The sequence below is a fragment of the Argentina anserina genome, chromosome 3 (genome assembly GCF_933775445.1).
Source record: "Argentina anserina chromosome 3, drPotAnse1.1, whole genome shotgun sequence".
NCBI lineage: Eukaryota > Viridiplantae > Streptophyta > Magnoliopsida > Rosales > Rosaceae > Argentina > Argentina anserina.
Genome location: NC_065874.1, coordinates 7,227,593 through 7,250,975, shown reverse-complemented (window position 1 = coordinate 7,250,975; position 23,383 = coordinate 7,227,593). Strand labels below are relative to the sequence as shown.

The 23,383-nt window shown below is 37.5% G+C and overlaps 3 protein-coding genes across 3 annotated transcripts; 1 reads left to right on the top strand and 2 right to left on the bottom strand.

The window, feature by feature from the left end:
* Positions 1-220: 220 nt before the first annotated feature.
* Positions 221-4,281, bottom strand: LOC126789537 (uncharacterized). The gene is made up of 3 exons (XM_050515727.1): positions 2,261-4,281; positions 1,586-1,695; positions 221-712 (listed from the first exon to the last, which is right to left on the bottom strand). Exons 2-3 carry the CDS (start codon positions 1,680-1,682, stop codon positions 492-494), a joined length of 318 nt encoding a protein of 105 aa, XP_050371684.1. The 5' UTR covers positions 1,683-1,695; positions 2,261-4,281; the 3' UTR covers positions 221-491.
* A 143-nt stretch (positions 4,282-4,424) lies between these two features.
* Positions 4,425-6,348, bottom strand: LOC126789525 (zinc transporter 1-like). The gene is made up of 3 exons (XM_050515709.1): positions 5,740-6,348; positions 5,290-5,439; positions 4,425-4,879 (listed from the first exon to the last, which is right to left on the bottom strand). The coding sequence occupies exons 1-3, from the start codon at positions 6,346-6,348 to the stop codon at positions 4,574-4,576; spliced, it is 1,065 nt and encodes a 354-aa protein (XP_050371666.1). The 3' UTR covers positions 4,425-4,573.
* A 9,630-nt stretch (positions 6,349-15,978) lies between these two features.
* LOC126786927 (uncharacterized) lies at positions 15,979-16,657 on the top strand. Its single transcript, XM_050512881.1, has 2 exons — positions 15,979-16,092; positions 16,259-16,657. The coding sequence occupies exons 1-2, from the start codon at positions 16,021-16,023 to the stop codon at positions 16,655-16,657; spliced, it is 471 nt and encodes a 156-aa protein (XP_050368838.1). The 5' UTR covers positions 15,979-16,020.
* The last annotated feature ends 6,726 nt before the right edge of the window (positions 16,658-23,383 follow it).

Here is a 23,383-nt window from a genome sequence, read left to right as displayed (position 1 = left end):
TTTTCCAGAGAACATTAATCTGACAAACTCCGAGTTACAATTATGATTCGGCCTTCCGCTGCTCTGGAGATTGTTCGCATATATGTCTGACTACAGATGTGATGGATGTGTAGATAAATAGAATATTGTGGCATACAGTTTATAGGACTAACTTGGCCTGTGAGGTGATAAGTGCTGGAGCTTGATCAATCATATTACTATCATTCTGCAATCAAAAATGTCAGAACTCAAAAAAGCGATAGTTTAAGAGGAAGTGCAAGTCCTCCAGCATTAGCATTTAGTTCAAAACTAGGTGAAGACTTGGCATCGAGTTTTAGCAACTGAATTCACTTCTACAAAGAGGGTTCTCATGTCGATATCATATCTTACGTATAACAGAATATGACAGAATGGGAACCAACACATTTGAAAATACTCTTGATCCAAATCTAATCTGTACCATGCTTCCCAAATTTCTGCTCCTTTTCGAATCTTTATGGTGAACCCGCATATTACTCTTCTTTCTTGGAGGATTGGGAAGAGCTGCCAGTGTCAGCTGTAGGCTGGTTTATGCTAGCTTTAGCTTCAGCAAGAAACGCAGGATCAGGCTCATGTTTATCGGAAGGTTCCTTCATCGCCATATATATGTAGAATGCAATAACTATATTGACAGAAACAACAGCAAGGAATCCGCTCAACAGTGTAAGAGTATGGGGAGACAAGTCGCTTGAACCTGTTTTGAATGAACCAATCAGATAACGGATATGAAATCCAGATATATAAGTCTTAAAATATCATACAAAACAAGATCAGGCAAAGTAAATACATACAAAATAGATAAACAAATGCAGATAAGTTATAATTTGAATCATGTAGCCACTACAAGACCACTTGTCTACACTTACACCAGTCTTGCCATAACAACTGATTATTAATACGGTCTAAATCATCATGAGAACAGATCTCTGAACAATTGGCAACAATAGCTTGCACCAATAAAAAGAAATTACAGCTAGCAATTTTCTTCATGATTATTAGATAACTGAGATCAGACATGAATGACTTTCTCGAATATTATTGGAGCAGTTTTTTCAATAGGAGGCATGCCTCGTGACCAATGTGTCTTCTCACCTTACTGAATTGTGCTTTTACTTCTAAATATCATTTAACTTGGTCTCAATAGTCTCCAGCCTAAGGGCCAAACCACAAGAAGATTAAATTATATGGAAAACACTTTTTTCATTTAGTCAAGAATAAGTCACAAATAATATCTTCAGAGAACCTGTGATGCATTATTCACCTGTACGTGGAAATCTACACGTGTGACAAGTGATGCCATTAAACAGATCCACTATACGAAAAGGTTAATACTGTGTGTGTTACAACTATTTACAAGAACTTAGAGGAGGAGGTAACATTAGTTGGAAGCAAGATCCGAAAGATTTGATAGAGATAAGGAAAATCCTCTCATCACAGCTACTTTAAGTTTTGTACCAGTGAATGCCAGACAAATAAAAGCACTACTAGTTTCCAATAACCAATTCGATATCATCATATGACAACTGAAGATAACAAAAGGCAGCAGTACTGGACACAATAGTCTTACCAGGAATCAAATTGTTGTTATAGCCATACAATATTGCAACAGGAACTATCCACATAAACAATGATGCAGTAACAAACTTTGTTATTACTCCGTCCATTTTTATCTCCAATCTGTAAAGTAAACAAAAAATTTAAGACTAACATATTAACAGATCAAGATGTTAACATATGTTAAACATATTAACATATGAACAACTGAAACTCCAAATTAGTTCCTTTATCTCTACCTAAAGATGATAAAGTAACAATCTTTGTGCTTAGTGATCATACTTCTAACATATCTACTCATTTGAACTCAAAAGTAGAAACAAATAATCATATCAAATACCTATAAACAGGAAGAACAAACATTGGTGTACTGTGTACATAAGTAAAAGTGCAATTAAAAATACTTCTATGCAATGCTGAAGTGAACTATAAGCTGCAGGGTTTTACTAGGTTCTGCAAAGTAGCTCAAATCAATTTATATTCATGTAAAGACGAAAACTTTCCCAATACAACCGATCAACAAGCAAACCCAGTGACCATTTGACACTAAAATTCAAAATTAAACCGTCCTTGAACCCAGGGGCATAGTATAAAAGTGACCCAGAATGACCTAAACTCTCAGAACATATAATCGAACACTTGGTGGGCACAGTCAAGAAGAAAATAATGGACTGAAAAGAAAGCATACCCAGGCGAGAGTGCTGGATCCGGAGATTGAGTCGCCTAGAAATTACTCGAATTCTCAATGTTGAGCTGCTCTGTTCTAAAATTCAATCCCTCTTTTGCACCCAGAAATTGCTTTACTCCACACAAGAAGCTATAGCTGTGGAGAAGCAAAGCTTCTTTCTGTTCAGAAGCAAAAACTTCGCTTGTGTTTATTTCTCTGTTCTTTCTGGTTGAGAGAGCAAATACACAAGGGAGAGGATTTTAGCATTTGGGCTCACCATCAGATCTTATACTGACCAGGCCCAATACTATGTGAAATTCAAGCCCGCCTAGTATCCGTCTAGGACGGGTGTGCATAGTCCTGCCTAGCTCCCTTTTCACATCCGCCTAGTCCCGCCTAGCTTCTATTTCAGTGTTGAACAAATTCAGTTCAAGCAATCTATACAATAACCACCGCTGTAAAAGAATGCTCAATACATAAATTCCTCCTATATTATCAATAATAAAATTTGATGATAGATAGTTTAGTTAGATAGTATGTATACTTTAATTGTTGCTAGTTCCTGCGGCACTGCCATGCTGCCGTAGTTTAGGAATTGGTGTAGGTCACAATGGGAGCTCTAACTGGAAGTCTGGAAGAAGTGAGCCTCGATGACTGGACTCTATCTAACTAGCGCTGACCACTCTTTCGTTTGAATATTGCCCATCACAAGGTCTGCGTTGATATTTATATACAGTATATCATCATTATTTGGATCAATAGCTATGAGCTCAAACACTGATACTGATGACTCGTCTGGAGCTATATCTCGGTCTAGTAGATACACTACACCCCTGTGTGCATAGCACAGTTTTCTAGCATGATCTTCTTCTTCTTCTTCTTCTTCTTCTTCTTTCAAGTCCCAAATATATCCCAGTCAAAGTAGGAAACCCGCAGAGACCTTTCACTCACAACACAGTAATCTCCGCTGAAGCCGCCTACCACGGTTGTATCCATTTCTACGTGACAACATTTATATTGATCAAGACCATCGCCATAAGTACTGTCCGTGATTATGTTCATTATCATGAAAGGATCCAACCCAGCAAGACAGGTCTGAGAACTGTTGATTCACTTAGTTGGCACAAGTGATACAACACTCCATTTTGAGCAATACTGCTATAGGTAGAATACCAAGATCTAGGGGAAATTACAACTGATTCACGCCATTTACCAGTCTCGGTAGAGAAGATCTCCACCTTGATTTCGAGACGAGAGTTCGTAGGTTGATCATAAGAACGAAGAAGCCAGACAACGTTGCACTTGTAGTCTTGTATAGACTGCATTAATCTGGATCATATGCCTTTTCCCATCGTCTTCCTTGTGGTCATAATATGGAGTGTCGCAGATGATTGCCACTACTTTTGTTGTCACCGGAAACTGAGTTGGTGGGGGGAGGCAGAGCCACCGATTGCATGGTGTACGGATTGCATATATTGTAGTTACTTTGATTATTATGAGGTGAGCAGCACGGAACCAAGTCATTGTAAGTGGCTACAACGATTGGCTCTATTTTCAAACCACAGAAGCTCACAAGTCTTTTCAACTACTGACTTAGCCGCATGCAGGATGACACGGTCGACGACATTCTGTTATGTAATTCTTCCCCTCTAATGCTTATCAGAGTCGCCATTGCTGGGGTTTATTTATCAATTTGGACATGGAGAAAGCGGCCAATGAAATAAGGTTCGGAGATGAGAGTACACCAACGCTTGGAGACACACTTACATTGAAAAACTAATTTATAGCAAGCCAGCCGAGAAATTATTTCACACAACAAAACGGTAGAAGTTCATTGATATTAGTAGTGATCATCACTAACCTTCGGCAAAATGACAATTTTCAGGAAGTCCTTTTTCAACAGAATCAGCAGATGATAGGAAGCATATATACAATCCAATAATCCCAACACAGAGAACGCTAACATAGTCAAATTGAGACAGTGATAGAGAAACTCACCAGGTTAATGGGCTTGGGGACTAGAATCTGGTATTTGATCAGATAATGAGAAACTGAGAATGTGAGATCAAGGGTAAGCTTTGCTTTAGAGGAGCAAGTCAACCATCAAATTGGTGGGTTCGATATTTGTAGACTTTGGTCTAAACTCTAAAGTCAACCAACTACCAATCCCATCTTACTTGTCAGCTACTAATTGTGATAATGTGACACATTCATAAACTCTGCTACATTTTCATACATACAAAAGCATTAGGTTGAAGCAGTGACATAATGGGCAAATACCAAGTTCCACACAGGATTTCAAAATGAGGATTAGCCCTAATTGCGTTTAAGCATTCATGCCCATTTGGCCAAGAGAGACATACATCCAGACCCTAGAACAAGTGATAGATTAGCCCCAAGCTGGATCCTAAGATTGCCTTGCATTCTAGGGTTCATAAAATCAGCTGCTAGAAGGTCAACTAGAGCCATGTAGATGAGGATCCCTGCTGAAGCAGAGTTGAATACTCCTTCCACAATAAGAGCAGTACTGCTATTCTCCTTGTAGAAACTTGACACCCCCATTCCTATAGCTATTCCAATTGGTGTGGTGAGGGAGAAGAAAAGCACCATAGTTGCTATGGCCTTCGACTTGAATTTAGCCTACACGAACAATTAGAAATAAGCATTTAACAACGTAGTTTTGAACATAAACACAATATTAACATAACAAAAATACAAACATAAGATTAGATTGAATGAAAAGATATGTGTGTCACTGATGTGAAACTCTGTATACAGTAGTGAGGTGGCTACAATACCATGATATATATTTGGACCCTACAAAGATATGCATGACATACGAATATTGTCTGAAATATGTTGAGCCTCTATTTCTGCACTTTTCAGCACTAAAAATTCCTATGTACATTGGTAAGAACTAAGAAGACTAAGGTTAGTAAATGCCAAATGGCAAGCATCATAATCTTTCATATCACATATGAAGAATGATGATACATTCAGCTTCTTAAGATAATAATTGGATAAATTATCATGGAGGAGAATGTAACTACCTGACAGATGCAGCCACCAAGTCCCATGCCTTCAAAAAATTGATGGAAGGTCAGGGCTGCAACTAGAGGCCTAATTGTCTTGGGACTCTCAGAGGCACCTAAAGATACTCCGATGATTACAGAATGAACCACAATTCCAAGTTCCAGCACCTAACAAAAAGGCCATGTAAACGAAATTAGCACAGACATACAATATGAGAAATGAATATATAGACTTTAGTTCTTTCCCAATGAAGATTTGGTCATCATCGTACAATACATGAAAGCTAAAGTACATATAGAGGAGAAGTTCTAGACTCAAGTTTCATGGAGTCAGTATATTTCTGCTTTTTAAATCAGAGAAGAGGAAGGTTCCAAATTTCAGTGATCAGTGTGCTTGTATTTATTTATATACTAAATGTACTACAGAAAAAATTGAACATTCCCAACTAAATTGCAAACTAATTCTACCTGTGATATTATTCGACGCCTGACAAGCTCGAAAGAAGATGCTGAATCCTCCAAGACCATTGCGTCTGCTCCATGGGCGTGGCCATGTGTGGCATGAGTATGCACATGAACATGACCCTCATGCACCCCATTCATTTCCTGGTCATCCTTCAGAGGAAGTGCTTTGTTGAAATGTGATCTTCTGTAATAGCTAGTGGCAAAGGTGTCGATCATCATGGTACCTATGGCCGAAAGCATTGCAATGAAGCCGGTAAATGGGAAATCACCCCATGGCCTTTGGCTGAGGCAGGGGCTTGTTAAGTTCTCAAATGCATCAGGCAAGACATGTATGAACCCGGTTGCTAGTATCACACCGGCTGCAAAGGCTTTGATCATAAAGAAAATATCATTTTCAGGACGTAAAGTTGGGATTCTCTTGCCCAACATTGGGAGAGAGACGCCAATAGCACTGGCCATGAGGATTGAACTTATTGCAACTAGCTTGAACTTGAGAGCCTGAGCCTTGTCGCGGCCTTGAGATTCATCACTGCAAGTACATTCTGCAGAAACCAAGATGGGGACGAAAAGCAAAAGAAGAAGAAGAGTGGAGGCTAGAGTAAGTTTTCTCATGGCTCTGGCCTTTGAGTAAAGAAGGTGTTTGATGAAGTGGTGTATTGCTTACTACGTATATATGAGCAGGAGGGTTTGAGAAAGCCGAGGGTTTTGGGTAAAAATGGCGACATGGAATTGATTTCCATTTGATAGAAAGGTGAAGTGGGATAGCCAAGTGTGTGGTTATTTAGCCAAATGACGACATAGTGTGTTAACTCAAATGTTTAAAGAAGATTAGGGATTTGATTAGCTTTATAAGCCTTTTATTATCGAACAATGACAATGACTAGGAACTACTTGGAACTAGAGTAATTGTTGTTGTTGGACAATAAGGAGGTTGAAGGACTAATGGAAACCTACACCCTTTACTTAGCGAATGCATGAGCTTGCATCCTGTTAATTTTTGGAGAAGAATTCAATAATAACACAATTGAGTCCGATCACCCCCTTACTTTCCATGCAAGATGCAACTATATGCAATTATGCTTATTTATGCACATGTATTATTTCATTTGAGTGATTCTTCCATGTGACCCGATATGTGATGAGAGAGATACATGACTGTATTTACTTATAGCTACAGAATCGAAATTGTTTCTTATTCTTTAAGTTTTCTCTTAATCATTAAGATATTATTTGAGCAATTTAACTTATATTAGCGACTTGTGAGTTTTATGTATATATATATATATATAGAGTTTGAGAATGTATAAATACATTAAATTGTTTTTCTGCGAGCCATGGTGCCCTAACTTCATCCATTTTTAGGGAAGCAACTATATACACATCTAACAAAATGTTTTAAAAGTCACTTCTTCATCACGCTCCCGTAACACTTACTTTCCTGTTTAAGGTATAATGTTGTCCAATAATCATAAAGTTACACAGAATAGTCACGATTGTCTTGAATGATCGCTAGAAAATTGATATATATCTTAGACCAAACAACAGAAAATAATAATATCAGTGCATATGCTAGCTTATATGGCATTTTAAAATCTATTGTAAGTTGTCACAAAGCAAGATTTATTCTTCAATATTAAACAGAAATTGAAGTCAGAGTTGCGTCTTATACTCTTATATACTAGCAAATGAGAGCATCACATCCTACACAAGTTGCTGCAACACTATATATTCTACCCTAAATGGTTATTATACTGAGAAAGTTAACATGGAGAAGTCTTTATTCTACCCAAAAGGCCTATTAGTCATTACGCAAAGCATTTCTGGATGGAGCAGACCTCTCTACACATTTCTGGCAAATACAATTAGGAGAACAATTAGACCCCTCTCTCTTTTCCCTTCATTGTTCCCCCAAAATATGATTTTCCCCTCTTATTCTTATGCTATATTCTGGCCACTTTAGACTAGAAAGGAGAGATCAAAAACTTGGACTACAATGCCGTGAAGAACCTCCACCCATTGTGACCTGACAACTTTAAAGGGTTTGCATATACTTCATGATGGAAGGTCCAAATTTACATCGATCATAGAATTAGTTTCTTTCATTGTTTGATCTCATTTGACTTGTGATTAAATCAACTAGAATGATATGATTGGGACTGGAACTTGAGAGTCAAGACAATTCAGGGGTCACTCAACTCGGTGGAACTTGCTGGTTTCGCATGAAGCTTTCAAAATTTGAATCCCAGATTTGTTGGCTATGCCATTTTGGTTGGATGGTATTAAAATTTTCAGAAATTTCTGTGAAATTAATATTACAACACAAAAGATCGTGCATGTTTTAACAGTAACCGTTTTGAACCTAGCAAGCCCCTTACTTACGCGTAATGAATGTAATCAAACTCAGAAATCAGAGCTAGTTGCAATAAGTTCAATGCTTATTAAGGCACTAGCCCTAAGCATAGAACATATTGCAACTGGCTTAAATTTGAGAACTTGGGCCTTCTCAAGAACCTAAGCATGTGCATTCTGCTGAAACCAATAGATTGATTGATAGATTGATTGATAGATTGAGGAATAGGAAAGAAGAAGATTGTGGTAAGATAGAGGGAGCAATGGAGCATTTATAAAGAGAGTTGTGGAGAGACAGAGAGGGTACTATAGGTAGTAAAGGAGTGGTAAAGAGTGCTATGGAGTATGGAGTATGGAGTATGGTCTGGGTTGTGATTTATAATGGAGTCCATTGCATTTTTGTTGTCACATAGAGTTAATATGACGACATGAAGTAGACCTCAGTTTGTTTGAAAGGGAATTTGATGTTACTTGGGACATGTTTAGAGTCTGTTAATGTTAGGAATTCAAGTGCTTCTGAACAAGATGTAATCCAAGCATCGAATCTACGTGTTTGGACAGGTCTTGTGTTGAAATATTAGATCAGGAGGAGATAATAGTTCAGAAATGTGAACACCAGAGGGTCTCGAACATCTTTTTTGCAATGACCATATCATGACTCCTTTCATTGATTCTTATTGGCATGGCTATCTAGACACTTGTCCTGCGATACTCCATGCTTTTTAAGATTTGGATCACACTAGTTCAACAGACCATGGCATTATTGCCATTATATATCGATCGTGGCAACATGACAGTTTGTTGCTAGCTACTTGCTATAATCCGCTCAGGATCAACAAAGTTTCTTGTTCAAACAACTATTTGCTCATCTACGATCAGAAATTTAGAATGATGAGTAATGGCCGGAGCAAAATGGGTGATTGAAATTTGACGTTTTGAAAGCACGGATTGACACCTAATTAACATTCAATAGTATTCTCAAAATCTAAAATTTGATTGTTAAATAATTGATTTTTAGCAAAACAACTATTAGTACAATTATAAAAACAACCATCATTTTCTTTTTTGCCTACAACAATTATACAAAATCATAAGAAAAATCCAGAAAATTGATTTAAGTAATTAAAATAAAACACATTATTAAGAACATAAAATTTTCGATCTTATTGAGAGAGAGAGAACATCAAAATTTCATGTCTAGATGCTTGATTTCTAACAACCATGATATGGTGTAAAAATACTTTAAAATCCTACAAAATCAACTAATAAATGAAATCATTCAAAATCAATCTATTTTTAAATACTACCAGATTTCATAGGAATTTTTGAAATCTTAATTGAATACCTTGAGATTTTAATAGATTGTTTAAAATTTTAATTAAATACCACAAAATTTCAGATGATTCTTGAAATACAAAATAATCATATAGAATTTTAATTGAATACATCTATCTTAGTCAAAAGTTTTGCCCGGTTGATTTTCATAAAGATAACTACTTATCAAATTCTTTTTTTTTTCAACTTATTATATAACATATGCAATCCTCGTGTAAAGTGAGACATACATGTAGTGTAGGCTTCAAGCACCATGATACCATGACCGACACTCTCACTAATTACAAAGACAATTTATGAAAGAGAAAATTACAGGTAGCCTGCAGCATGGTCTTGTTTGGCCACAGCACAATCTGCTAAGAGCCTACTTTCACCGCGGCGTGAAGCCTAAATCCACCATCACGAGATTTATTTGGTTGAAGTTGAGTTTGACTGCGAGGTGATTTGTCGCATACTCATGTTGAGGTTGTTGTATTGTCACGATACTAGAGATACTTCGACCGTTCCGTGATTTTATTCCATCGAGGGTATAATTTCGCTACAACACGATTCACGTGAACGAGAATATGGGTCATCATTTAACCCTTTAGTTCTAACCTGCCCTATCTAATAGGGCCGAAACTCGGCTCGTCCATCTTATAAGGCAGGTCGTCCTTACCCTTTTAGAAATAGAGTATGGCCCAAATTAAGAAAATGAAACCCGGCCATACTCTATGGCTCAGTCCTATTTAATTCTTTAGGGCCAATTCTGGCACGGCCTTAAAAGCCTGCCATATTCGGTCTTTTTAGGGCCTTTTAATAATCAAGTTTATATATATATTTATCATATTTCATATACATTACACCTTATCTTCTTTTGCTATTGACTTTGTAACCTTTATTTCGTTTATTAATAATTGATTAAGTGATTTAGAGAATATATATATATGTTATAGGAGAATTACTCTCTGTAATCTTCCGGTGTATTTTGTCATAATTAGTATATGTTAGTCTAGTTAAAGAAGAATATATAATCCATGTATCTACAAGATACTCAATGTAATGCTTATATATAAGGTTTCCTTATCAATGAATAAATATGATACTTCTCTTTATTCAATGCGTATTACATTCTTCTGTAACACGTTATCAGCACGTAGTTCTAATTCTGAGTCCCTAGGTCTAGAACCCTAATTTATGAGAAAAATTCCTTCTGTCATGAAAACAATTCAACAGAAGAAGAAGTAAATTTTCTTCTGTCATGAAAAAAAATTCGACGGAAGATGAAGCAATTTTTCTTTCTGCGGACAAAAAAAATTTCAAAAAAAAAATCGAAAAAAAGAAAAGAAAATCGGTTTGAACTAGGCACACAGAAGTTTACTGTGTGCACCCTCGTCTGCCCCGATCTGTCCCAAGCCGCGACCCAAGCGCAACCCGGCGTCGCCGCGTGCCCAGAACCACGTTGTCAACCGCGTGATGGTGACACACTCCTCGACATATCGATGTCAACACCGCAACCCAGGCGTGATTGCCCAGAATGCAGAATCGACCCGAATTCGCTGGCACAACTTTGATCATCGCTGAAGCCTATATCGACGTCTGAAGGATCTCGACGACAGCCTTTCAGCCTAGCGCCGCTCCTTCAATACACCTCTTAGATCGAGGACTAACGTCGCACTGATATCCTAGTTCCCTCCACCAATTCAGAACGGAGAAGAAGCAACCCAGTTTCCGGACCTATCGACCTGGATTCGCTAGTTCGACCTGACTCGATTAGAGAGGATTCTTTACCTCTTGGTAAATTGGTAAAAATAGGGCATGGTAATTTACCCCAGGTAAAAAGTAGTTTTGTCTTCATGGGTAAAACAAAATATTTACTTCATTAATTTGATTGTTATTTACTGATTTTATATATGGTAAATTTAACTAACCATATGTTCTTTGTTTTCATGAAATAAATTACACGACGATATGGAATCGAATAACGAGAGTTACTTCGTAATGTATATTCGTGGATTCAAGCATGGTCGTGGAATCAAGCAATAGCAACACTAATACACTGTTTATTTGGCAAACAACCAAATATGTTTTAAATTAACGTTGCTGCTTTCATGCAAATTTAAATTCCTCTGAATTTTGTCTTTCATCGGGGACTTTCAACCTCCCTTACTTTTTCAACCCGATTCTTTTGCTTCTCGAGTGGTACACGTGGATATGACTGCCCTGGTATCGAGTTTTAGGAGCGGCTGGGAGTGCCGTTGTTACCATCCGTAGCCGTTTTGTGTAGCTACAATGTTTGAAAAAAATGGGACAAACATCGGTTTGCGACGGAAATTACCGCTTATACCATTGGTTTGTGACGAAAATTGTCACTTACCATTGTGACGGAATTTGTCACGGTTTATTGAATTGAGTTACCATAATTTGGGATTTGACCTCCAATTTAGTACTTGGAAGTTGTGTCGTATATTGATACATAATGAATCTTCCCTCTTGTTGACTGTATCATGCGCTTGAAATTTGACATTTTCATGTTGGATGTGTTTATGCACCTAGTCCAGATTAATTTCGTTTGGTGCAACATCGTTTCATTGAAAGACAAAAACATTATGGTTGAAATGTACAAGAGTTAGATATGAGAAGTTCTTGAAACAAGACACTCATTATATGGAAAAATATATTCTTGGAATTACGAATTTTTTAAGCAATGTATAATTGCGGTTATTTAATGAAAATAATGAAGCATAAATGCTTCGGTTAATAGTCTAAATGACTAGAAATCCGTTTATTCCCAAGTTTAATGTGACTAATGTTACTTATTCTTTACAATTTTAAATTGGTTCATTCATGATGAACACGTTTTGAGCTAACTGCATGTGGTCAAGATCTCAATACAATTGTTGGTTATAAAATTCTCATGTAATTCAAGTAAACCAACATACGAGAATGTCTCGATGCATTTATGGTTTCATTACCAAAAGCAATATGTAAATGCAATGTAACGCATTACATACTACATGTCACTACATAAGTCCATGGTTTTAATTGTGGCATAAGATTGATGTCTTGTTATGACATGTTTCCACCTTGTTTTGATGATGATTTGTAGTGTTACATGCAATGTAATGCACTATATATTTTCACCGTTCTAAAATATGGTGATGTTTTCACAAGGTTTGAATTGAACTAACACATGAAACTTAGGGGGAGTGGAAAACTATAACAGGTTCGCAAGCTACGGCCTTGGAAATTCACCAAGATGGTCCATCCGCCGCCCGGTTTACCCCCGTAAGACGTTTAAAACTTTTTTGCTGGAAAAAATCACCGGAGATTTCGCCAGACTGCCGCCAGAGCCACCGCTGCAGCCCTGCCACCCTTGCAGACCCCTACAGCCTCTTTGCACGGCTCCCTGCATGACCTCCGCACACTCCCACGCGACCCCTGCATGGCACGCCTGCATGCCCCCGCGCGGCCACCCTGTAGTCCCTCCTACAATAGCCCCGCCCAGCCCCTGTAGCCGCCCAGCAGGACCCCTGCAGCACCCCCGCATAGCCACCCCACAGCCCTGCATGACCCCCTTGCAGTTCCCCCTGCATCCCCGCCTAGGCACCCCCGCCCAGGCCCTGTAGCCCCGCCATGGTCATGCAACCCTGCATTGCTACTTTTTGTCTTTTGTCAATCATAGTTACTTGATCAGCTGGCAACATGCTTACTTTTGGCACACATAAGTTTCTCATATGTTAAAGAGACATTGAATGCATAGCTAAATGAAAGCTATTAATGGATTTAGTTTTAATCAATTGTGACTATGATGACGAGATCATCACACATATAATCAAGAGCAGTTAGGTGCTCAAGTTTAAATGGCTTACGACATCATGATTCTAGTCACAAGATTTTATGCATCAAGAGAGAAATTGAACCTATGAAATAGTTTTTGTCATAGTAGTTGTCTACGTTGATGAATTCACAACAATACCATATATAAAAATTGGTGAGATGATAAGCTACTCGACGACAATCCTTGTGCCAACATTATTTATCACTTATAAACTCATTGTGAAAGAGTTATTATGTATCGTTTCTAATGATGTAGCGCATCTTATGAGTTTAAATAGTGTGAATTATATTATTTCACGATACTATGATTCAGAATAATGAATCGATGACTCGTTTAGGCTATTTGTTTGAGCAAAGATGTTTTACGGATCAATAATATTGCTCCAAAGTAATGGACATGTAATATATGCGTTAATAAGTGCATAATCCTCCTCTATGATCCTTCATTGACTATGCTCGATCTCTAAGCCTATTCTTTAGCACAATTTAGGAGTGACATACACCCTCCTACGCTAAAGAGAATGAGACATAAGATGAAAGTTGATTGGATTATCATGATTCACTTTGAGGATAATATATATTGTGGTGATACATATATCATGGTTAAACTCAAACCATAACACTTAGATGTTATGGAGCACCCAACCCAATGACAAAAGTTGAAAAAGCCTAAATTTTTCAGAATTTACAGATTGCGGACTTATCATTATGAGGACCGGTTCACCTACGTTTAGGTGGGCTATTGAGGTGCTACTTATGAAAACTTATTTCTAACATCCAAGGCTACCTACTTACAAAATTGGAGCCAATTTGGAGACCTCAAACATGGTGAACCGCTCAACACAAGTGGTCACTGACACCCAGTGAGTATTTCGGCCAATTCGGTACCTTTCCGACCGGTTCCAGTGTGAGGCCGGTGGCATTGGATTCCTAACACCCATGTTTACTTGCGCCAAATATTTCGTAGCATTCGGGGTTCGGAAAGTCAGTGAACCAGTCAAGGAAGTGTAAAATAGAGGTTCAGTATTGGTTGTTGATTTTCCTAGGCTTCCAACGAACCAACAATTCAAACCATAAGCTACGGCTTGTAGCGTGTCTTGTTTTACGGTATCCATCTATACCACCATCATTGACGTTACGGTTGTAACGATTTGCATGTTAGTGTTTTAAGTCTAACAATATGCATGTTTGTTAACGAAATATGTTAACGGTTTATCGTCCACATATTTATGTGTCAAATTGCGTCTCCACAAGCATAATGATGGGTTATTCGATGTTGATTTTTTCTTTTGAATAAGACATGAAATTTCACCTATGTCCGCTTATATGAAGACATTAACAGGCGATCTCATTTAGTCACTTTTGATGAGCCAGTCTCCCCGTCGTTAGGGGGAGAGAATAACAAGTTTGTTCAAGTCAACGACTTGGTTTTATCGTGGTTTGTCTCATTGTGCCTCATCATGTTCCTACTAGTCCTACAAATGGAAGTGACGAGATTAGAGATACATGTTGCAACTATGCATGTAAGGATTGATGTCCGACAAATTGACATGTAGTCACCATTTGTTGGTGATGTGGTGACTCCACAGATGTGGTACATGGGGTCACTAGGCCGTGACTCTTACAAAAGTATAGAGAGACCACTTGGTTCGATATACTTGTTGAATGCGAGTTATGACATAACTTGATCTATGATCAATGATACTCACTCGTCTGTTATCTTGGATAATGGTTATCATTGTGGGACACCTCAATGTCAATACTAATGCAAATGAGAGATCTCGAAGAATGACGATGTTGAATGAGTTTGATGTCGAACTATACATACTCTGTTGAAGCAAAATTCCAACATTGTAGATTAGCCTACATGAAAAGTGTTATCCGATAGGAATTGATGCTGATGATCGACCCATGTCGCCGCCACAACCTCCTAGAAGGCCGTAGGATCCAGTTTTAACAAAGAGATATGTCATTGGTCAGGTAATGCTAACACCGCAAATGTAAATCATATCGATTATACATTTTTTAGGCGTAGAGAAAAAGATAAGAGTTTGGACTCACCTTATGGCGCAAACTCTCTAGTAAAACATCCTAGAATCAAATGAGACGACTTGTTCTCATAATACCTTGTCAGTTAGTTGGTTTCCAAAATAACTGAATTTGTAACTTATGGTCACAGATCATCTCTGTTGGGACTAAGTTAAAGAGATGTAAATAAAGATCCTGAATGGATTGGGTTTCACCTAATTCAAGTGCCTCAGACCACGGAGTGTGATAATTTGATTAAGGTAGGGATAGTAAAATGAAGTGTGATGGACTCTTGATGAACTAAGAGCCAAAATGCTGCTTTCTGAAGCTCCTTGCTCAAAAGTCATGGCTCACCACCTTGACAATGCAGGAGAATTCACTTCGAAGACTTTTTATTGCATAGCTGGGATTGGATATCCCCGTAACCCCATGTTCATTCTACATGAATGGATGAGCATGAGCGATAATTAAGCAGTTAAAGCTTATAGCCATAGTTCTAAAACTCGGTCAACTCGGCCGAGTACTCGGCGAGTACTCGGTACTCGGCTGGTTACTGAGGCGATTTTGACCTACTAAGTGCCTCTACTCGGCGGGAAGAAAATCGGCCGAGTACTCGGTCAAACTCGGTCAAACTCGGCCAACTCGGTTCCAAATCGTAATTTATATTGTATAATTAATTTACATGTTATTTTGTTTATGTGCTTAGTTGGATGGTGGAACCTTTATGGAAACAATGTGCAAACCTTGCAAAAAATGGCAAAAAGGATCCTTGCATTGACCACAAGTTCATCGGGATGTGAAAGAAATTGGAGTGCTTTTGAGGGGGTAAGTATTTATTTAGCTTATTGATTTTGCAAGTGTATGTATAAGACTATAAGGTTACAAACTAGTTAAATAGTAGTTAGTATTTAGTAGTAATGTAGTACCAAATAAAATTAAGATCATACTAATCTTCTTCTTTTTTTTCTTTTTCTTTTTGTGCATTATGTAGATCCATACAAAGAAAAGGAATAGACTAGATACAACAAGATTAAATAATTTGGTCTATGTCCAATTTAATGCAAGAATTCTTAACAAGAAGAGAAGAGAGAAAGAGAAGAATGTGGATGTACTAATTGCTAGTGAAGCTACTATGGCACAAGGATGGATTGTTGATGGTGGTGATGATGATGTTGTTTCGGATCTTCCTAGTGAAAGGGTTGGAGAGGAATCGACAGTGGATGGTGGCTTAGAGCCTAGGAGAGGTCCTAGAATCCAAGAAATTAGGGAACTTGATGAGAATGATTTTATATCCGATGATGAAGAGGAAATAGATGATGTGAATTTTAATTTTGAGTCGGATTCGGAGGGAGTACAAGATGGATATGGAGAAGAAGAATTTGAGACATAGTTACATATGCTTGGGATTGTTTGCAAGAATTGAATTTGGTTTGCTTTTATTACTTATGTTATTGTAATGGACTAATTGTTGTTTTTATTTTTTAGACATTATTATCTCTTAAATATTGTAATATTTTATGGACTATTTTTATTATTTTGAACATTATATATTAGATTATATGTTTTAAAAATAATAAAAAAATCCAGAAATTAGAATCCGAGTACTCCCCGAGTACTCGGCCGAGTACTCCTCTACTCGCTACTCACCGGCCGGCCGACCGACTACCGAGTAGCGAGTTTTAGAACCTTGCTTATAGCGAGGGCCCTCGTTACGCGTAAGTAATTTACCCATAACTGTTTGGGGATATGCAATATTGCATGCAGCTGTACTTAGAATGAAAGGATTTTGAGAATACTACTAGGTCTCGAAAGTGATGACCGTTATTGATGATGTTATTCATCGGTTGGCTAAAGGCAACAAGGACGTTAAACCAATGCCTAAAGTATTCCATGAATCAGTTGAAGTCATAAAAGACGTGTTTCCGCCGTATGAGCGATAATAAGTCTTAAGAGATGAAACTCTCCACATGTAAGTACGATATGTATATGCATGTACTTGTTGTAATATACATGACTCGACATCTCATTCGATTTAAACTCATAAGGCCAAGATGATGGCTGACTGCGCTCACACACATGTCAATGCTTGCTCACAACACGTTATAACATCAAATCATATATCCCAACACAAAAGACACCTTAATGAAGCGATGTCAGAATCTGCCCAGATTCGTAGGTCAACTTCCATGAGACCTATAGGGTAGCTAGCTTGTTGGAAAATGGTGAATTTTGTACCATTGGAAAATGCTATGTGTCTACTTTCCAGGCACACCAATCATTTAACCATATCTATTATATTGAGTGAGTTATAGCTGTTTTAGTAAAAATATGACGGATATGTCCGGAGACTGCAGCTGAGTCAACTTCGACGGAGCTTTGTGATCAGCTCCAAATGAATTAGGTTGTGAACCATCTATCAGTAAAACGCCACGAGTGTCTACGTTCCAGAACTTTTTACAGTTCATCCATACCTATTGTATCGAAGAAGTTATGACTGTTTTAAGTGCGTGAAGGTCATACCACGTGCGAATATGTTTTTCATTGCAAACTCTTGTTTTGAGTTGTTATGCAATTCTATTTATTTTGATCCATGTACGGATAAGTGTACATGTTTGATTTAAGAATGTTTGGCGAGATTTGATTTTCAAATCATTGACCCATTTCTACTTTTGAAGAATGTGAAAAGCGTTTGTATACGCTATGTATCTAAACTCCGAGATTAAGTTATCAATCAGGGGGAGTTGTTTTGTAGACTTCAAGGGGAGTCTATACCACATGTTGTCTTCAATTATAGTTGGTGCGTTGTGCTCTTTTTCCCTTCGACCAAGTTTTAATTTTACCCAATAGGTTTTTGTTTTGCTTGGCAAAGTTTTTACCGAGGCAACAGTTATGCACCATGACACATTAGGATCGCGATACAAGGATGACTGTTGTAGGAAAATTACTCTCCGTAATCTTCCGGTGTATCTTGTCCTAATTAGTATGGATTAGTCTAGTTAAAGAAGAATATATAATCCATGTATCTACAAGATACTCAATGTAATTCACATATATAAGGTCTCTTTATCAATGAATAAAGATGATACTTCTCCATATTCGATGCGTATTACATTATTCTGTAACAATATATATATATATATAATTAATTAAACTTATATATATATATATAAGTAGAAAATTGAATTTAATGTCTATATATAAGCAAAATATATATATATATATATATATAAAGAAAATTTTTGTATTATATAAACTATTAAACTATATTATGAGGAAAAAAATTAATTAAAATATTTATTTTTATTAAATAAATTAAGGCTATGTTCTGCCTTTTTTGGGGGTCATATTTAGCCATATCCGGAAGTCTAGCTTGACCTGCCCTTCAACCCTATTGGAATGGATCTCTAGGGTGGATAAGCGCATATTAAAATCTCGGCCCGATCCTACTTGATCTTAAATGGTTTTGACCAAAGTCAACCCCAACCATATCCTAAGTCCTAAAATTAGGGCTAGGGCTAAGGCCGGCCCAACCCGGTCTGATGACCCCTAAATTACCTCTAGAAACAACACTCACCAAATTGTCTTCCCCTCATCAAATGGTGATTTTTCTATCTTCTTAGCGGCGGATGCGACAAATTCTCCCGGACTAACATTTCGCACCCACCCTTAACATTTTCTCAATCTAGGATCTCCAACTTTTGCCTATGGCTTTAATTGTTTTCTTCTTTTCGTTTTTTTGAGCAGATTCATTACTTCCCCCCTATTGAGTTATAAGCATCACCTCGTGGAGATTTCTCAATGCCCAATTCATCTAATTCTCCATCACCTGAATTGTAATCTAGCTCCGTTTTTTCTTCCTTACGCTTATGCTTTAGGGCTTGCTAGACAATTTCTTCTTGCATCACCTAATCCAAGATGCAATGAAGAAATGCTCGAGATCTATACGAGCTGATTCTCAAGTATTTCTTCAGTTTGAATTTGTTATGAATCACCTAATCTAGTCTCTTCGGGTTGACATGTCATGATCTTCCATTTCCACCATTTTGGTTTTGGAAAAAAATATTTCTCATTGACGCGCCAACTGTTGATTCAGAAGAATTCATTAAGAAGATTTCTCACTGACTAGCCCAATCCACTACGGATGATACATTCCAATTTTTGTTCAATACTTATATTACGTAAAGGTTGTTGTATTTTAACCACACTCGATATAATTCAAATACTACGTAATTTATTCCATCGAGGGCATAATTTAGTTGCAATACTAATTCACATTGATGAGATTCCCTCTATGAACGCTCATAAGATTTTCTCCTCAAATTGACACTCTGTACTTAACAAACTATTTTCTCTTCTGGTCCAAACAAATATTTGCCTCAAGATAAATTATAATATATATCCGTCACATATCCCATATGACATATCATTTTAATGTTATTAATCCATTTTTACTGTGATTGTTTCTGATTGGTTCTTATATGTAAAGAAATTTTTACCATTTTCACCGCGTGTATGTTAATTATACTATGGCGTAATATGATTGACTGGGTACACCACATGGCAGTGCCACGTGGTGTGGCGGGTACACAGAATAATTACTCTTGCCTCAATAGCAAGTCACAAATCACATATGACATATCACTTAGACAATCTCTCTGACGCCCGGAAATATCATCTTAGATGATTTGTCTCTTTTGTCCATGTGTTTTTTCCGCGAGTTCTTTGAAGCAAGCAAATATTTGACCTCTCTAGACAATTTAGAGTTAACGAACGCTACTGGCACGCCCCGGTCCCGACGGTCGGCTGGTTTTACCCTACCGGACGTCGGTCCTAATGCGAGACTTAATGTTACAGTGGGGAATGTAATAAAAATAAAAATATAATTTCTTTCTAGACTCGTCCGACACCTTCCCAACTTGACAAATCTACATTTTTCTGCAAAAAAAATGTATACATTGTTATGTGAGCAAAACCACGTGCTCATTTAGTGGGTAATATAATATGTCAGCAAATAATTAGAACACCACCCTTCTAGTGGCCATCTGATCGATATGCTTTCCTTTTTGGTTTCTTTTTATTCCTTCAGTATGTGAACATTTTACCAACCCCCTCCCTTTTCACTTTAATATTTTCAGGGCCCCTTATAGTGAGTATTATTTCTGCATTGTACAACTATATATAATATATTTATCTTTGATCAAAGTTTTAAGACAACATGCAACGCTATTACTCTGATAATACAGTATTTGTTAGCCGGTGATACTACATGTTGACATAACATTCTTCTTTGTGGACCATAATTCACTAGTGATGAATTACCTGTTGTTTCTAGACTCGCCAAATTGTCTTCTCCTCATCAAATGGTGATTTTTCTATCTTCTTAGCAGCGGATGCGACAAATTCTCCCGGACTAACATTTCGCACCCGCCCTTAACATTTCCTCAATCGAGGATCTCCAACTTTTAACTATGGCTTTCATTGTTTTCTTCCTTTCGTTTTTCTCAGTAGATTCATTACTTCCCCCTATTGATTTATAAGCATCACCTCGTGGAGATTTCTCAATGCCCAATTATCTAGTTCTCCATCACCTGAATTGTAATCTGGGTTCGGTTCTTCTTCCTTACGCGTCTGTTTTAGGGCTTGCTAGACAATTTCTTCTTGCCGGCCTCACCTAATCCAAGATGCAATGAAGAAATACTCGAGATCTATACGAGCTGATTCTCAAGTATTTCTGTAGTTTGAATTTGTCATCAATCACCTAATTTAGTCTCTTCGGGTTGATGCATGTCATGATCTTCCTTTCCACCATTTTGGTTTAGAAAAAATATTTCTCATCGGCGCGCCAACTGTTGATTCAGAAGAATTCATTAAGAAGATTTCTCATTGACTACGTTTGGCAATAGCCCGATCCACTACGAACGATACATTCCAATTTTTGTTCAATACTTATATTACGTAAAGATTGTTGTATTTTAACCATACTCGATATAATTCGACTACCACGTGATTTATTACATTGAAGGCATAATTTAGTTGCAATACGATTCACATTGATGAGATTCCCTCTATAAACGCTCATCAAATTGTCTTCTCCTCAAATTGCTGCTCTCTACTTAACAAACCATTTTCTCTTCCGGTCCAAACAAATCACATATGACATGTCACTTAGAGAATCTCTCCGGCGCCCGAAAATAACATCTTAGATGATTTGTCTCTTTTGTCCATGTGTTTTTGATGCGAGTTCTTTTAGAAATTAGAACACCACCCTTCTGGTGGCCATCTGATCGATATGTTTTTCTTTTTGGTTTCTTTTTATTCCTTCCGTAAGTGAATATTTTACCAACCCCCTCCCTTTTCACTTCAATACTTTCACGGCCCCTTATAATGAGTATTATTTATGCATTGTGCAGGTGTGCCTACTATACTGAATGAGTTAAGAGATGCGGCGGTCTGATGCAGTTTGGAAGTATAGTCATCTCTTAAAGGGTGAGAGATTTCCGGAGAAAAAAAAAAGTTTTAAGACAACATGCGACGCTATTACTCTCATAATACACTATTTGTTAGCCGGTGGTACTACTTGTTGACATAACATTCTTCTTCGTGGACCATAATTCACTAGTGAGGAATTTTCTTTCAGACCTACAGATTCAGCCACTCCGAACATATTGGTGAAATAATGAGTTAAACCAAATATGTAATTCCGATTTGGTCAATCATTTAATCAACTTTCATGTAGCCTGAAATAATTAGAATGCAAATGCTGCAATGCCGTATCGGATTCCGTTTCACTTTGATTCACAAGAAGCCGGTGTCATATGCTGATGTACGTTTGGTGTTGATTTTGTTGTTTACAAACATTTTAGACATAAGCTATTCAAATCAATACTAACAAGATGAAAGAGATGATAAAGTTCCCCCTTGCTGAAAAAAACTGTTTCAATTTAGTTCACATCCATACAATCGAATAGATAAATGATGTAGCCCTTGGAGGCTTGAAGCTCTTAAAAATGGACCATGTACTGAATTAGGAATCATCATCTCCCAACTTGGCCAAGAATGACATAAACCCTGCTCCAAGAAGAAGACTGAAAATAGCCGCAATTTGGAGCTTGGGATTGCGTAGCATTTTGTCGTTATTTATGAAATCTGCAGCAAGAAGATCAACGAGTGCCATGTAAATGAGAATCCCTGCAGATGCTGATAAGAGCAGTCCTTCAACAACTAGTGAAGTGGGGCTATTCTCATTGTAGCTGTTGGAGATTGCTATGCCCACACCTATTCCACATGGACTGGTCATTGAGAAGAATCCCACCATCACTGCCATTGTTTTATGGCTGAACTTCGCCTGCTTGCACAATTTATAGACAACGTAACGATCGTGAAAAAGTCATCTTGTTTAGCGACATGAATATGCAAGTCACTTCTTCACTAGTTTGATGCCCCAAGTTCCGCTCATGAAGAGCAACCATATGATTAAGGAACATTAATGTAGATGTTTTTTCTTAGTACGTACAGTTACTTCAGGCAAAAAAGAAAGTGTCATTTTTTTAATAGAGAACAAAATAGAGAACTGATTAGATAGTTCTTAATTAGGTGAAAGAAAGTTCATTAATTTGAACCAAATTTGACTAAACCAAGTAATGCTCTGAGACATTGATACTAGTTTTTTTTTTAAGAGACATTGATACTAGTTCAGTTCACCTATTATCATACGATTTGGCCAACATTAATAGTAGTACGTAACTACGTATAGTTGACTGTTAGGTACTGTCAATAATTTGGCTATTGAGTTTGATTAGTTGGGTCTTTGTTTTGCTCTGTTAGATTCTTGCTTTACATGCAGACAAATAATGCTGGTCCGAAATTAATTAGGCAAGTACCTGATAGATATATCCACCAAGTCCTATGCCCTCAAAAAATTGATGGAAGCTCAGTGCTGCCACTAAAGGCTTGATTGTTTGTAGATTTTGACACGCACCAAGGGATATCCCAATAATCACTGAATGCACAATTATTCCCAACTCCAAAACCTCAACACAAAACCAAGTTCATGTAATCATGCACATTCCTGCAGGACACTTATCCCAATGGCTGAAACAATAGCAACAAAACCAGT